We start from the raw sequence: 17,067 nt of genomic DNA, 5'->3' as shown, positions 1-17,067 counted from the left end.
TCCAGAAAATTAACAATTGAAGTGACGATTTGATCGCGCTATAACTTGTATTATGCGTCCCATCGCTTATATTATTCAATTCTCACTTGGTAATCCTTGGCCTAAAAGCAAACTGCATTACGTGTAAAACTGTACAGCGGAGATCTACTGCTTTGTACAGCTTACATAGTGCCCACACGTGTATTGCATCAATCAATGAGTAACGCGTGTGTACGAGTAACACGCATGCGCGAGGGTTTGAATACACCTATATATGATAATTGCCCCTAACCCTCTTAGGAAAAAAATTACGCGAGCCGCGCAGCCTATCCAGTTAGTGTAGACTTCCGTGTCATAAGTAAAAATGTCCATTGTTATTCTCCCATGTAAGCGCATTAAGTGGTGGTTATGTTGTATCTTTTCAAATTAAACGGGTACTTTTCTGAATGGAAGTTGTAATGAAGACATACTGTTGTATATTTCCAGAAGTGGAGGCAGAAGTGATGGAAATGTTTACATGCCATGAAAGTTATCTGAAGATTTCATAACTATGGAAGCCTGCATGGACCTGAAATTTTTTAACTCTCTTTAAATATCCACTTAAACTTTCTCAGAAATTCACTATAATTTTTAAAGACACATTAAAAATCCCTAAATATCAACTTTATTATCCGTAAATATACATTGAATTCCCTGAAATAGTAACACACAGATCCACCTACTCGGGGGTTTGCTGCATTTTCATTTCTATGGCACCAGCTGCTTTCGCAATGACGTGTATCAAAATCCGATTTGGATTGCAGACTACACGTTACAGCATTACATTCGTTTAAACAACAGTACGTACTAGCATAGGTTACAACTTAGTAACAGATGGTATTGACTTTGTAAAACTTTGCAAATTTACTCAAAAGCAAGATGAATTCAAATTTCTACACATTGCGTTTTATTGTACTCCTTGCGGTCGCAGTAGGTGTTAATGGATATCTTGTAAAAGTAGACGCACATTCCGAAGAATGCTTCCACGATAAAATAGCGATGGGAACGACGTTTACTATAATATTTGAAGTTGCTGAAGGAGGCTTCCTGGATATTGACTTGAAGGTTCGTCATGCTATACACAGTAAACTGTTTTAAAATTGCTTCACTTGTTACTGTCGAACTGACTGTACTATGTTTAAACTATTTTTTAAAATAAATCAGTTAGCGTGTAAAGTATTTTGTAATTTATTGTCTACGCCTCGGTCAAATGATCGTTCTCGTGGAATTGGTGTCGATACAACTTCCTGTCGTGCACTATAGGGCCTGTACTGCTGCATTTCTCTCAAAATATGCATATAAGTTAAACTATATCTAGTAAAATGTATCCTTTTTGAATTTTCGCAGATGATCAGTTTTTGTTTATATATATGTATGATGTATGTGGAAGAAAAATTCGTCTGTATTTCTCTTGCAGGTCATTGGTCCGGATAACAAGGATCTATATGTTGGTAGCAGAGAATCAAATGGCAAATTCACATTTGCTGCCCATATAGATGGCAATTACAGATTCTGCTTTAGTAATGCTATGTCAACTATGACCCCGAAAATACTTATGTTTTCGCTGGATATTGGGAATACCCCAAAAACTAATGTTGAAGATACACAAGGTAGAGTTTTACTTTTTTAACTTTTTCAGCCAACAAACAGTGTTTTGAAGGGGGAAATAAATGGTTTTAAGTTACCACAATTTGATATTATCCCTGTTGAGTTGGTTTTCTCCTATTGCATGTTGCACTTGAATGTTAAATGAAAGATATTAAATGCTGCATTACAGTAAAATTTTATCTGTTTAAATAAAGTACAAACATATTTGTGGGACAAAATATTTTCCAGATTTGTTGAAACGGCTGATATCACACTGACTAGGAGTCCAGTCAAATCATTGTCACCATACTACAGATCTACAGGTTACCCTATATGTCAGCTCTTGAGAGGACATATTTTGTCCCCACATGTGATTGAAAGACTGGTCGATCACATTTGCTCAACATTCGACCAGCAATCGGGCAGTATATGACTACCACCTCCAGTGATTGTGAATAATTCGGAAGGTCAAAAACCTCCAAGAATGTACTTAACGTGTGAAATCACTTTAGCGATTTTAGTATGTATGTTAAACAATGAGGCCACCACAGATAACTTTTATTTTTAATTGCTATTATTAATATTCAAATATTCATGATTTCTGTAGATCTTTCTCTCTATGTGTCTCTTTGCAGACATAGAGACACCACAGATAACTTATAATTTTAATTGCTATTATTAATATTCAAATATTCATGATATATGTAGATCTTTCTCTCTCTCTCTCTCTCTTTGCAGAGGACCACAATAACCTTGACAGTATGATTGCTCAATTATCTACTGGTTTGACTGGTATTAAGCATGAACAAGAGTATATGGAAGTGAGGGAAAGAGTGCACAGATCAAGTAAGTCATCAAGCTACAAGAAGAAAAAAAATATCACATTTTGTTAAAGTCTCTGAGAGCTCATAGGAATCGAAGAAAAGATCATGGATGTGTTAGACTATTAAACAAATTGTTCCTTTTTTGGTTGCCTAATAATTTGTCTCAAATTTTCTATTTCAAATTTGAGATGTATCAGGTCAATGTACATTTCAATTGGTACAGTATGTGCTGGCATGCACTATGCACTCCCCTTTAGGTAATTCTTGAGTCCTCTACCCAATCTAATGTCAAAAGAATTTACCTGAAAATAAAAGCAGAACAAAAAATGGGCTCCTGTCTACTTACTTTGATTCCATAACTGCAATTATTACATCTGTATGGCCTCAGGTTTATTCATAATACACACTGTTACTACAATGATAGATATCAAAACCTGAAGGTCAGAACTGAATTCAAATTTCACCTCAAACTGTGGGTCATAAAACAGAACCAAAAGAGGTTGTAGAGACCACAAGTACTTGCTTTCCCCAGTACTCAGCACAGGTGTCGATCCCCCTCTTGTGCTCCCTAGTTTTTTTCCTGTTCCCTAACACTGGTACCCCATTCATGGTTTATATCCTTTCTGTCAGTCGATTAGGCCGGCCTTTTTAATGTTGTTTTCCGACATTCAAAAAGTGACTACAATATGACATCCTTATAATGCTCAAGGTCTAATTCTTTATAATGCTACAACAATATTTAAAAAAAAAAAAAAAGACAAGGAGGGAGGAACTCAATGCAAATGTCACAACAATTTTTTTCCATGGGTCATGAGATATTTACAGAAGTCAGAAATTGATCTAGTTTTTGGAGCTTGCTGGTAGCTCGATAAAGTTATTTTTCAAACATCAAGTCTCTAGTCCAAGGTGCTGTAGCTTTCATAAACTTTGACCATTGATTCTGAGGGTTTGCATTTTGCAAGGGGTCAGGTGTGTTGGGGCTCAGTTCTCATCAAAGATCCTGTGTCATGGGCATAAAAAGTTACAGATAGCTGCTTTAGGATGTTCTAATATTCTCAGTCCTTTTCTGAAGTCAAGGAACAGTATCCTTGTGTACATTTATTTTAATGCAAAACATTTTTTTTCTCTTTATCTGCTTTTCCAGTTAATGAGAGCACCAACTCCCGGGTAGTACTCTGGTCATTCTTTGAGAGTTTGGTTCTGGTGGCGATGACATTAGGACAGGTTTATTATCTCAGAAGGTTCTTTGAAGTTAGGAGAGTCGTTTAGCAGATTGAAGTAATCATGTTCCATAGGCCAATACACTTTTCCCTTATTTATGGCTATTTTGCTATTTCTTGCAGCCTTCCTTCGGTCACTGCTGGGATCTTGAAAAAAGAACTGCCAGACATTGTGGTCAAAATATTCAGCATTTTATCAATTCAACTTCAAAACCATTCTAAAGTATAGTCTACGTCTGATGTCCATAACTAATTAGCAATAAGTAATCGTATGAGCAGTTTGTATTTTAAATTGTCAAGTTATTAGCTTTTAGTACAAACCTAATGCCCAATTTACATAAAGTGCAGTGAAACTATGGCAGAGCATGTGGTGTGTACTTTACTTTTAGTAAGTATTGCAACAAGCTTAAACTTGCAACATTGCTGGTATATTTAGATCAAAAATCAAAATTGGTCAGCACAGTAAACTTGATATATTTATTCAAAAGTATGCTTCTGTAGACTCTGATCCTCCAAATTAGCCAGCTGTTAAGGATCATTGGAAAATAGAAAGATATTTATGTCTGTGGTGTGACTACCTTTACAGTTATAATGAAATGCTTCTTAAAATTTGAGCATGGGTGACCATTATTGGACCTTCTAGCATATTTCAGGTCAGTACAGTTATCCTTCTAATCATACTAAGGAAAGATATATATGTGTTGTATTTACTTGGTAATTGTATCAAGGGAATGTATTATTGAATAAAATGTCTTTGGGGATGTTGCATCCAGGATGATGTATGGATGCCATGAAGCAAAGTCATGGCTGGCCAGGTAATCAATGTAATCCATGTCAAATTGATTGGGAGAGACAAAAGCAAAAAAAGTGTTTCATTCATTTTCAGTACAGAGTGTGAACTTAATGTAACAAATCATTATATGTGTTGTTTATATATATATTTGTTGCAGTTGATATGGCACTGGGGTTTAATATTTCAAGTGAAAAGAGACAACAACAAAAACTGGTTTGCATTTAGAAGTTAAAATGTGAACTTTGCTCAGATTGTTAAAGTTGTTTGCATATTCTGTATCTGAATCTATTGTTGTGTCTCATACTGTGGTTCTGGAAGCATCAAGAATCTCTTCTAGTATAATTCAATAAACAGACTGGTAATTTTTAATAATGGATGATATATTGACTCTTGTGTAAATGATAATGGAAGCCTAAACTTGCATGAAAAGAACGGGGGGAAAAATTGATAACGTCATATTGTCTTTTGGTTTTAATCACAAATAAAGAGGTTGTCACTTTATATTTCTTCATAGATTGTATACATATTTATATTTCAAAGCTTACCTGGTAAAATTAAATTCCATGTTGTAGTAAAATGGCATAATGTAGCTGAATACATGAAACAAACACTATGTGTGTTTTTTATTTCATTTGCAGATACTCTATAAGAATGTGATGTTATATGGTCTAAATTTGTCAAGACTTGAGATTTTCTAGTCTGTAGTACACATTAATACATTTATTCAATAGGTTTGGTTTTCTTTTAGATTTATAGTTATTGTGTGTAATTGATCTGTATGAACTAGGTAAATCAGAGTTTGGAAAAATCTGTACCTGCCCTTTAAGCTATAAGGTAAGGTAGAATATCAATTTCAAGCTGAAAGGAAGAAAAGTATTGCACTGAACTGTATTCTACTTAGACAACAATTAAAATGGGGCCAAAAAAAAAAAAAAGCGAAAATAGAAATGGGGCTTGAAGAAAATTCTAGAAAATTGGCTTTATTACACCTTCAAGAAAATATATCATTCCTCAAGGAACTTATAGTCTGTTTGGTCGCACCATTATATTTTTGAATCAATTTTAGATTAAAAGCATGGATGTTTAACTGCCAAATGTTGGGAATGTATTCTTAAAGTTTCTTTGTTATTTAAATGGAGGGTCACAATCATTAGGTTTTACCACCCCTTCAATTCAAGTTTTGTTAGGCATGCTACAACAGGTAGTTCAGTTATTGTCTTCATTCCTAGCCAGACCATGGCTTCTAGGCCATGTTGGCACTCATTTAATTGTTCATGCTAAAACAAGACAGTTGTTTGTGATCGGTTGGCTAGAAATATTGGAACCAAAACATGGGCCAGAGGACTCATGGCCTGAGGGACTGAGGGCCCTGGTTCAGTGAACCTCTTCAGCTTCCGTTTGCTCCTTCTCATACTAAATATTCTCATAACTGACGGCGGGGAATCACAAAGTCTTTTGGCCTTCTGAAAAGCTATGTAGCCTTTTTACGTCAAGTTTGTTAACATATTTGTCACTTGCCTTCTTTCCTTTTTGTATTTCAACTTGTAACCTTTTTTCTCTGATCAGTCTTAAAATCATTGTTTTAGTTTGTGTTTTTGTTATATAGTTGATTATATCCTGATTTATAAAAGGGTAATATATTTGCTAATTATGTGTATGTACTGTTCATGTTGTGAACTTTGTTGATTGTATTTGGTGCTGTGAATAATGTGCCTTCTGTGCCTTCCATGAATGCTGTTACATGTATGTTTTAACTGATGAAAAAGGTGGATAGGTAGGGTGGAGGGTATAACCACGCATTGCAAATACAGTTATACATTTCTGAAGGGTGCTGTCATTTGAAAAACCAAAAAAAATCATAAGGTTATGTTACCACCAATTTCATGCAATCATTTTTGTGTCAAAGTTTTACATGGTTCAATTTAAAGAAGAACTGCCTGCAATTTAAAGACCACCATTTACAGATATTTTATTACACGTCTATTGGCATTGAACTTGATAAGAATATATTGTTAGGACTGTTTCCCCATTATTGGGGGAAGAAAGCTCTCAGCAGCATGTTACTATGAACATTCCATACACCTTGAAATGAACTGCTTAATTATTGCTATCCTGTCCTGCCTTTCGACTAGGAACTGTTATTTCAAACAACCCCAATCCCACAACATACTACATATACAGTTTATTATGAACTGTCTGTTGCAGGCAGGCAAGCTGAGTCTCTGGATGCATTGAGTATTGGATCAGTATGTACCAGTATACATCAGTATGTACCAGTATGCATCAGTATATACCAGTATACATCAGTATACATCAGTATGCACCAGTTGTTATCAGTATATGCCCTAGTATGCATCAGTGTTTTTGGGTGACAAACATGTGAACCTTGAAGAGAGAAATATTTCACACTGCTAGCTGAAAATTCCATCTCGATATCTTGTCCCTAACTTGAGGTAGGGTTGCTTGAATGTAACCTATTTTAACTGGATACACCTTCAATTACTCTAGGAAGTTGGATCACAGTAGAGGGTCTGTGATGTCACCTGGAAAGATACTCTTCAATAGCTTTACTTAGACTATGATAATCTTGTTGTTGACTCATTCTAGAACCCTATACATTAGGAATGTTTTCTTAGCTTTTAAAGTGCTCTGTACTTTGAATTTTGATCATCAAAATGTGTCTTTTCTTCTTTAGAAATGTTCTTTCCTTTTGTGGGATAATTGATTGACGAATTGTAAAGAAAAGCAAAGGTTCAATTGAAGTGGCCTGATGAAATCCATTCTACTGTTGCCAGATGCATAATAAACAAAACATTGCAAATTTTGAAAAAAAAATCATATCTTCATGATACAGAATGCTGCAAGGATATAGTTTTTGCCGAGAGATGTAGAAACTCTTCAGTAATTTTGCTAATCAGTCAACTTAAGCTAATCAACAATCAACGTGGGGCTAATCAATCAAAATCGATCAACCAGTCAATCAACAAGCCATCAGGAAATCATTAAGGCTGATTGTCCATCAGACTTAAAACATAGTGAGAACTGCTTTATAAGCTGCAGTGAGATATTTAGCAATCAATTCACAAATCTTTCTTCCCATAGGAAAATACTGGTTACATGTTAGATGATGCTGCACAACATGATGGGAATATAAATTGCCTACCATGACTTGCAGTTTTTCAAAGAAAAGAAAAAAATAAATGTTATTCTTTAAAAGTCCAGAGTGTTATAATAAGGGTAAGACTATATATGTTTTAATGTTGATTGCATGTGATTTCAACGTCATTCTATAATTAAAACTGCTCTTCCTGCATTATTGGAATCACTTAAGAAATAGAGACTGTTTTCTAAAAAAAATGTCTTTTGTTGATATCTTGCTTTGTCTTTTGATCACTGTCCGTATCCTGTAAATGAACTGTGTTAAAAAAAAAAAGCCTGTTACTTGTATGTATGTATATATGTATGTATGTTAGATCCTCCTGCAAGCAGGAACTCGCGAAACAAACTTCATTGGCTTATCAAAGCCGCAAGCTGACCGAAGTCAGGCTCTGTAGATGTGTACATTGGAGATCCTTCCTATCTAAACATGCAGTCAGATACAGGAATAATTAGAAGTAGGCCTTTAACTACTCTTCTAAGAAAGTAGTTACAAAAAGATTTAAGTACCATGCATTTTATTAAAGGCCATCAGTAATTGGCAGCAAATATAGTGAACAGTCAAATACTTTACCATTCATTTACAAATTAAAACAAGGATATAACTACCACCCTTGGAGCTTATCCCTTCATTGAGATAACTGAACATTGAATAATTGGTATATTTTCTTAATTGTATAATATTATAAATTGTCCTACTACCAAAATTTCAATTATTTTCAATTTCCACATCAGAGACATCCTCAAGTCTCTTAAGATGCTACAAACCTTGGATACAAAACATGAGCAACTCCTGAAACTAATGCTTGATTAGAAAATTCTAAAAGTAATAAAAGCAGGGAATAAATTCCAAGTTTATTAGTTTCCTTAGAAGAAGAAGAATGGATGTGATGAGTCCCACCAAGATCAGGACTGTCAATTAAGTGATTTCTGTCATGCATTGCTACGTCAATCCATTTAGAAAATAACTCGTACATAGCTGCCGGGAATAACTCCCTGATCATCTCTCTATCGCTGGGTAACTCGGTAATCTGATTAAAGTTGGCCTTTTTAAAGCTGTCAACCTTTTCTGCAACGACTGGTACCAACAGATTGAATTTTTCCCCTAACCATTGACTGATACAAATTAATGATGAGTTAGTCCAGAGATCACCTACTGATGATTGTGAATTTTCACTGCATAAGCCAGCATCAAATTTTAAAACTTCATCCAAGATAAGTTGAGAAAATGTTTGTAACCAACAGACTTGCAAATCTGTCACTGGTAGAGAAATCAGACTCTCTGCCTGTTCGCAGAACTCCTTAACAAGTTCTCGTCGATTGGTAGACTGTTCGGATGATGCAAATTTACACTTCCCATTCGACAAATGGTTACGGCATCCTCTGAACCTTTGAAATGTCCTGTTTTCTCTGTCCTGACATTCCTCAGCTGTTACTGGAGATTTTGAATCATCTCTTGTATCTTGGTTAACTTTAACATCAAACTTTTTTAACCTTGCATGGGATGATAGCTCCGGCTGCAGGAAGTTCCTTTCCATTTTTATCCCGCATCTTCCTTCTTCGGTGGGACTGCTTCCTTCCTGATGAGTCAAGGGAAGTTTACAGAGAGAGTCTGAGGAGATGGAGACTTCTACAGCCACATCAGGAACATCAAATAGCTCTTCGTCCAATCGCTGGGCAATGCTGTCGGTTCTTGACCGTTTTGAACCGACCACACATCCACTTGAAGGAATTATACAAGAAACCAACATTTCCTCATCGTTGGCAGAACCCACGGTTGATTGACCGGAATTTCTCGACAAATATGAAGCATTTTGTCGCAAGTCTACGGGCATTGGTATTGATCGACTTTTGTTTACTACTGTAAAATGATCTAATTTTTGTGGTAGCAGGGGGTCGTTTACTCTTAGTTTCCAGATGCTCTGGAGGAAGGAAAAGAAACATATGCAAGTCTTATGTCAAAAGTTCAAAATGCTCTGAACATACTCCTTAAATATTTGTGAAAGACACCAACAAATTGAGACATAACTATCACCTTGTTAGATTTTGTAATACCTGCAATAATAAATTACTATTCATGCAATATGATATACAATTTGTTTCATACTTGTGATACTTAAGGGGGTTATACTTTGTGTGTTTGTGGGTACCGTAAAGAGACTATGTACCAGAATGTAATAGAATGTCTCTCTTGTTCAACTTGTACATCGTTACGCCAATGTGCATGGTGTATCGTGGTTGTTGAAGCATTGTGGTTCTTCGATAGCATACATCTAGAAGTCTAACTAAAATTTCAAACACATTTTCACATGTAAGTAAATTCAAATGCATTTTAAAGCAAACCTGAGAAGAAAAAATCAGTCCTAAATTATTTAAAAGATACATTCAGTAGTTCAGCTGTGGCAGTGCAAATTATGTTGGGATTAGTGTTGATCAAACAGTAAACAAAAATGAAAAATATCATTGACAACTACTATATTCTGCTTTAAAACAGAGTTCTGATTTAAAGATTATGAAATATTTAAGATGCCCTTATGTATTTCAAGTTAAATGTAAAATACATTATGCCCATCTAATCCAGTTAATTTACCGCAAATAAAATAGCACAGGTCTAGGAATTTGAGCTACTGTAAATACTGGCTTAATGCCAGTGGACTTTGCTATTTGCCAGTAGACAAAAAAGGCGCTGGCAATTTTATGCTGGCAGACATTAAGAACTTAAACACATGGTAAGGCGGTCAATAGTTGTCAGTTATGGATGGGCATGATTATCAGCAAGTATTATCAAGCTGCTCTCAAAGCCTGTGTGACAGTAATCTGGTATCTGTTGTAATTTAAGAAAATGACAGTGAGAACTAGATTTTAGCCAGTGGCCTTTAGAAGCACTGGTATTTTAAAGCAAGCGGCTATATAACATCGTGATATTCTAGGCCTGTTTCCTACCATAAATTCTTCTATCAGTCTAATTTGCTCCTCTTGGCTGTTGAGATACTGCATGACAGCTTGAATAACACCATAAACACTGTAGAACCAAACACCATTGCTATTTCCAGCCGGTAACCTTGAAAATTTCACTCCTGCAATAGATGGAAAGATTTGTCAACATCTTCAAAGCTACTATACGAATATTATCTTGCAATCATTTCTGAGCCAGGGAATGTTACAAACAACTTAAAAAAGGTACGATGCAGTATGTTCATCATTTCAAAGCTTTTAGCTTTGTCATATGTACAATGATAAACGTTTTGTTGTCATCTTACAGTACATGATACTGCGCTGCTCTCACTAATATTACCTGTGGGAAGTGTTATCTTTGTGGCTAAGCCCTGTTTTGCGAAACTGGCATGGATCCTGCTCTTATTACAATTCCCGATGGATTCAAAGGCCAGCACATCGGAAGCAAGATAAAGAGGCATCCATGAGTTAGTTTCATTGTCTCTGTGCTAGAATAAAATGAGATGAAAAGAAATAAAACAGGATATGAAAAAATCAAGCACAGTGTACACAACTGGCACATATTTGTCTTCCAGCATTCCATCTGGCTGAAAACAGACCTATTCAAAATTATATGCTACAGTAACAAATAATGGTAATTATGTTTCCATATATGCAGAGGAACTGTCAGAATGAGAGACAACATCATAGTTAATATGTAAAACAGAGGGCACTGGGGATACAGCAGCAACTGGATAGATTTCAGAAAATGAAATTTAACATCCCTTGAAACACTGCCAGACTTCAGTGCTATCTGGATATATATCTGTCATTGGGTGGAAAATGCAATACATACATTTTTGTGATTTCCAGCACATGGTTTTTCATTGTGCTGTTTGTACAATAAGTTATTTAGACTAAACTTCTGACCACAGATATTTAGTTTTACCAGTTGCCCCTGAATTAAAAAAGAAAAAAAGAAAAAAAAGAATTAATTGGCACATTTAAAAGAAAAAAAATTCTCTAGAAGTGAGAAGCAATCTCACAGAGGTACTTGTGTGTAAGGAATAGGATTGGAAATGGAGATTTACAGTAGGAAAACCGGAAGATACAGTAAGGGCACCATCACTAAATGTGTTTAAAAGCAAGTTGGAGAGGAACATGAAATGGATCTTCAAGGGTCATGAGACCTCTATAGTAGCCAGTCTCTTTCAGAAGATCACTGAAGAAGGAGGGTGGCAACTCAAGGTAACCTTCCGATCGATTCTCTGGAGGCTAGCGTGACCTCAAGTAATTTCGTTAAACCGATCCAACTCATACAATGTCAACGTAGTCACAAAGTTCTAGTCCAAACCCTACGAACAGCATGATTAACTAGACTCACCTTTTCATCGACAGAAATAGTCCTTCTCCCTAAATTCACATAGCAATACCTACATCTGTTGGCAGCATTTGAAATCTGACGAAGGGACAGGAACTGAACAGAGTCTGCCATTCTGTCAAAGGTCCCTTCCTTCGTTAGTAGGTCGCATTGACATAGATCAAATACTATTACCACCTAAGCCGAGGCCCTTTGCCAGTCCCCCGCCTCCTTTACCATGTAAACATCCATGACAGCTTTACGTGTACGGTGAATCTTGTAAACAAAATCAGTTAATGTACTAGGGAGCTGCTTGCAGGTAAGTGATAAATGAGAATTTTGTATTTGATTCCTCAATTTGTTTATTTTGAACGGATGAAACCCCTTCGCATTCGTCACCTGCTTCGATAAAGAATATTAATTCCAACTTATCCAAGGGGGTGCAAGATCTAACGTTACTGTACGTTACAGGCCTAGGCTAGACATAATAAATACAAGTTTTCAAAATAAAATAAAACTGTTAGCAAACTGCTTATCCATTAGAGAGCCTGTGTAATAGAATGTGTAAAAGTAAGTTGGCCTGACGTTTCGATCCTAGCAGGATCTTCTTCAGTGGCTAAATGACAAGTAACAGTAACACTAACAGAAGGGACAAAAACACGCACAGAATACAGAAAGGTTAATGAGCAAGGTGAACACAGCAGCCCGGCAAAAAAAACCCCATATCATATTATTCACATGGCAGTCGGACAAATAGGCCTAAGTAGCCCTGCCTTGTAAATTCGTCAGGCTATCAAGCTAAAACTAAGATAACTATCTAGAGTTTATCATTTCCCTCTATTTTGATTTCAGACAGTATGCAGCCCTTAGGGAATAGTTGCCTTGGTGTTAGCACTTTCTTTGCATCATCGCATGCGGATGATCAGTGCGGAGCTGATGGCCTCCCTCTCACTCCCAACTCCATCAAGGTTCAGGGTCGATTCCAGTGGCTGAAGGTTCTCTACCACCCACGGCTCTGTCAGTATCTGGACCTTGTCAGGGGAAAACATGGTAATTATAGTTGTAAAATACATGTGTCTGCACAAGTAGGACTTTTAGGATAACCTAAACCAAAACTAGTTTTGATATGTAGTACAATGTTAAATTCAAGGCTGGTCATCTTTTGTTTAACTAGTTTCTAATTATCACTTTTTATATCACTAAATTGAATATGAGAATTGATAAAGGCTTTAAACATCAAGGCTTTAAACATCAAGTTTTGGCTGATCAATCAAAACGACTGGAATACCAAGTTTAATCAACAAGAACTACCATAGGCCCCAAACATCCATCTCCTGCCCTGCACCCACCCACTCACCTGCCACCCTCCTCACAGCTCTTAGAAACAAAGCTTTCCAAAGCAGTCCAGTTTCTCTTTCATTGATTCCATACCATACATACTATTCTTCATTTCTCCCATTTTCCAGAGAGATTAATTCTTGTTACTGAACATTACAAGAAGTGCCTGGCAGAAGAAGCAGAGGATGATACCTTCACAGAGTAAGTTACAGCTAACCTACTACACCTCTCCAAAGACTGTTTGACATACTGTAACATGTTTTAATTGTGGTCATCAGTTTTTGTGTTGTTGTAAACAAACTGAAGGAGTTCCATTTGATATCTTTGACGGAGTTCCATTTGATGTGAGAGCGTGGTGGCCAATTGGCTAAGGCGTCAGACTCGTGATCCAAGGATTGCTGGTTATACTCCTGCCTAGTTCATTACGTTGTGTCCTTGGGCAAGATGCTTTATTGCACTTGCCTCTCTCCACCCAGGGATTAAATGGGTACCTGTGAGGTAACTTGTCATTGGGCGCAGTATATATATAACTGCTGCCGACTGGAGGGATTGTCTCTGGGACAGGTTATCATTGACCAGGGGTAATATAATGTCTGTAAAGCGCTTTTTGACCTATATCGCTGGTATAAAGCACTATATAAAAAGCAAATACTATTATTATTATATCTGCATATCAGGCACCCTATTGTGGATGCATGCTCCATTGCATGAAGGAAAGAAAATCTGTTAGCTAACATGTTTTAAATAACTTCCACCTACGAATACCTTCCAATAAATGTTGAAGTCACTATTTTCACTGAACATTAAAGTACAAGCACATTGATACAGTAGCATTGAGATTCTGCAGCATTGCTACTCAAGTTTTATGTTTGTTGCTGAGCTATGGAAAGAGAGGAACTCTACAAATGCAAGCGCAAATGTTGAATGGTTGTCCAGTCGGACCACTAGTGACTTAAATCACATTCAGAGATCTTGACTTTGTTAAAGAAATATATAATTAAATAATAAGTAGTGATAAATTGGTATCACCCTCCATCACTTTGAAGATATGAAAATGAAACAAAACATAGTGGTGGGCTTTAAAATCTACTCAAAGGGGAGTTTTCTTGCCCAAAACTGGTGTTCAGCCTAAATATTGGTCATTCTTTGTTATTTTGCTACATTATTTCCGACAACCACATTTCGTTGTCCAAAGGGCAACCAAATGGTAATTAAGACATGGTTGTCCAGAAAAAATCCTTAAAAGGTTGCCCTTACGACTATTACAAGGTATAAGGTTTGTATCAAATCTCTATTAAGCATTTGTTAAATCTATAGCGGGATACACTTCCACATCTACTTTACATAATACAGAATTTAACAATTGTTTAAGTATTAAGAATCAGTATGCAGTAACCCCTTCTATTAAACAATAAACATTGACTGTATGTGAAACGCTGCAGTGCTGCAACCAAACTCAGAAGGAAGCTGGTTTAGTTGCAAATTTGAGACGTTTCAAAGTCAATGGAAAAGAGCAAACTAAGTACTTTTTGCCTAGCATAGGATTAGAACCAGTGATCTTTGTGTTTCTTTTCAGCCACAAAAAGCCTATGTTCTTTCCTATTGTTTATAATTTCTTTGTCAATTTTCTGTTGTTCATTATAATTTAAAACTATATTTTAAGAAAAGATACATTTAAAACTTTAAAAATTTCATTGATCCTATGTTTCTTCTCTCTTTTTTTGGGGTTTTTTATTCAAAAGTGAGAATAATTTTCTGAGACTTGCTTATGAAACCATAGAAGGACTTGCCCACATCCATGACAATGGTTTTGTACATCGCAACTTGCATCCCAAGAACATTCTCCTTGACACTGAGGTACAGTAAAATGTTTGCATTATTATATAGTAGTTTGATAGATGGATGTGGTTCTTGTGTTGCAGTTGTTAAAGACATTTGACATGAAGTACTTTGAAGTGCTGGTTGCCTCTCAGAACCACTTCAAAATTACAGCAATTTCTACAGTGCAATAAGTTTTGTAGTTTTTGGATTAGCCTGGTAAAGTATGAAACAGAGTTTTGAAGCTGTATTGTGGCTCTAATCCTTACCACGACCTGCATAATTAATCAGGCAGTTTTTAATCCATGATTGTTTGTTGCACAATCCTGTAGAATTATATACATATATCTATAGACATTTGGTCTGCTATATAATTTAGAAGTGCTCCCTCATTGATTGCCTTCAAAGAAACAGGTTCAAGTCACAAAGTATTTCTAGAAGATTACCAGTCGTAGCTTTTGTATGAAATTAACGAGTACTGCTATTTAACCGAAGTGTACATTTGTTTGGAGTTTCAGGAGGGCAGCTTTATAAACAGGAAAATGAAGTAAAAGAAACATACAAGGGAAGGACAATCCAACCGTTATTATGATTCAGATGCTTATAATTCTCCCTCAGAAATTATTATTCGGAAGATGATTTTCTGTTGTTGAAATTGTTATAAATTGTTCTCTTTTGTTAACTGTATTAATTACAGGGTCGTGTCAAGCTCTCCAATTACGCTGTTTACTATATAACAGGCTGTGGTGCTGACGTTAATTTCCCCGTGGGGTAAGTTAGGCAAATGACAACTTCATTAAAATCTCTGATGTGACAGATATAATGTTTGTCTTCTGTGGTACATGTGGCAACATTTGAATGATGAAGAATGGCATGAGTCTCCTGAAAGTATTGGCAGAATAATGCAGAAGATATAATTCTGCTTTTCTTTAATATATAATAGTGTCCACCCAAGGTTTTCATTTCCACAAATGTAGCTATATTAATGGAAAAACAACTCTACAGTATGTGCATTTACGACAAATATAAAAACTTTTTAAAAAATCAGAGCCATAATGTAAATGGAAGGGGATGTCACATGAATAGATCACTCATGTACTTTTTGTTTTGGTTTATTTTCTTCTCTTGTGATCAATCATTTCTCATCATTTTTATCTCCACCTGTGTAGGTACCCAGCATACATGGCCCCAGAGGTCCTCATGGCTGGACCATCTAGCTCCTCATCATGTCCGCCTAGTGGACCCAAGTCAGACGTCTGGTCTTTGGGAGTGATTCTCCTGGAGGTGGCGTTGAAGTTTAAGATCTGGCCAAACTTGTCTCTGCCTCAACTCTTGGCCAAGATTCTGCTCCTCGGAAAGTATGGAACCTCGCAACATCCATTAGATAGCATCCTCAAAGAGCATTCCATGGCAGAAAAGTTTGAGGTAATGAGCTCTGTTTCCATCACAGTATCATAGATTATTCTCTGCTTTTCTTAAATGTTGTACTATAAACTCGCTTCCACTGTCACTGCAATTTTATTCCCTACTTATGAATAGTTTTCCTTCTTTGTGCTATTAAGTAAAACGTGCAAAATTTGAAAAGAATAAAGAATTCCTGTTTTGGCTAGAGTAGGAATCAAACCAGTGACCACAAGATAGCAAGTCCTGTACTCTACGGACTGAGTTATCCAACCCAATGGTCAGGGTTATCCTAATTGATACATTTACAAATGTCCAAAACAAATGCAGTAAGCAAATTTTCTGAGTTTATTAACGTTATCAAGTTAAGGCTAAGTTTGAAACCTAAAACAGTATATTGGGACACATTAATTTTTTGGAGTAGGGATAAGGAGGTTGGGGCCGGTGAGCGGGGGGTTTGGCGTATAAAGATGATCACAATAAAACATATACATACAAAGTGTTTTATTTCAATAAGGTATTATTTCCAGACCTCTTTTTCTACTTCTTTTGTAGAATCTGCCTTTGAATATCAGATACTTGATCAGACTTTGCTTGGAGCTTTTGATGTCAAATCGG

The 17,067-nt window shown here is 36.2% G+C and overlaps 3 protein-coding genes across 7 annotated transcripts in view; 2 read left to right on the top strand and 1 right to left on the bottom strand.

Annotated features, from left to right (window-relative positions):
• The first annotated feature begins 789 nt into the window (after positions 1 to 789).
• Positions 790 to 6,988, top strand: LOC139980771 (transmembrane emp24 domain-containing protein 2-like). The gene is made up of 4 exons (XM_071992687.1): positions 790 to 1,083; positions 1,436 to 1,628; positions 2,344 to 2,451; positions 3,574 to 6,988. Exons 1-4 carry the CDS (start codon positions 898 to 900, stop codon positions 3,696 to 3,698), a joined length of 612 nt encoding a protein of 203 aa, XP_071848788.1. The 5' UTR covers positions 790 to 897; the 3' UTR covers positions 3,699 to 6,988.
• On the bottom strand, positions 6,035 to 12,155 carry LOC139980766 (uncharacterized). Of its 2 annotated transcripts, none has more exons than XM_071992678.1 (4): positions 11,917 to 12,155; positions 10,894 to 11,041; positions 10,542 to 10,675; positions 6,035 to 9,520 (listed from the first exon to the last, which is right to left on the bottom strand). In XM_071992678.1, the coding sequence occupies exons 1-4, from the start codon at positions 12,025 to 12,027 to the stop codon at positions 8,351 to 8,353; spliced, it is 1,563 nt and encodes a 520-aa protein (XP_071848779.1). In that variant the 5' UTR covers positions 12,028 to 12,155; the 3' UTR covers positions 6,035 to 8,350. The 2 variants fall into 2 exon arrangements, with proteins under 2 accessions (XP_071848779.1, XP_071848780.1); XM_071992679.1 differs by having other exon boundaries at positions 10,894 to 11,036; positions 11,917 to 12,056.
• Positions 12,075 to 17,067, top strand: part of LOC139980763 (TBC domain-containing protein kinase-like protein) — an 18,854-nt gene continuing 13,861 nt past the window's right edge. The window contains exons 1-7 of one of the 4 annotated variants that reach the window (XM_071992671.1): positions 12,075 to 12,211; positions 12,745 to 12,942; positions 13,359 to 13,431; positions 14,973 to 15,087; positions 15,746 to 15,819; positions 16,218 to 16,473; positions 17,005 to 17,066. In XM_071992671.1, the coding sequence (XP_071848772.1) occupies positions 12,750 to 12,942; positions 13,359 to 13,431; positions 14,973 to 15,087; positions 15,746 to 15,819; positions 16,218 to 16,473; positions 17,005 to 17,066 (773 nt within the window). In that variant the 5' untranslated portion in view covers positions 12,075 to 12,211; positions 12,745 to 12,749. Of the gene's footprint in view, positions 12,212 to 12,255; positions 12,347 to 12,744; positions 12,943 to 13,358; positions 13,432 to 14,972; positions 15,088 to 15,745; positions 15,820 to 16,217; positions 16,474 to 17,004; position 17,067 lie in introns of those variants that run through there. The other 3 variants (XM_071992673.1, XM_071992672.1, XM_071992674.1) reach the window with 3 other exon arrangements.

This window comes from Apostichopus japonicus, chromosome 15 (assembly GCF_037975245.1).
Source record: "Apostichopus japonicus isolate 1M-3 chromosome 15, ASM3797524v1, whole genome shotgun sequence".
NCBI classification, from domain to species: Eukaryota; Metazoa; Echinodermata; class Holothuroidea; order Aspidochirotida; family Stichopodidae; genus Apostichopus; species Apostichopus japonicus.
This window is presented reverse-complemented; position numbering and strand designations above follow the sequence as displayed.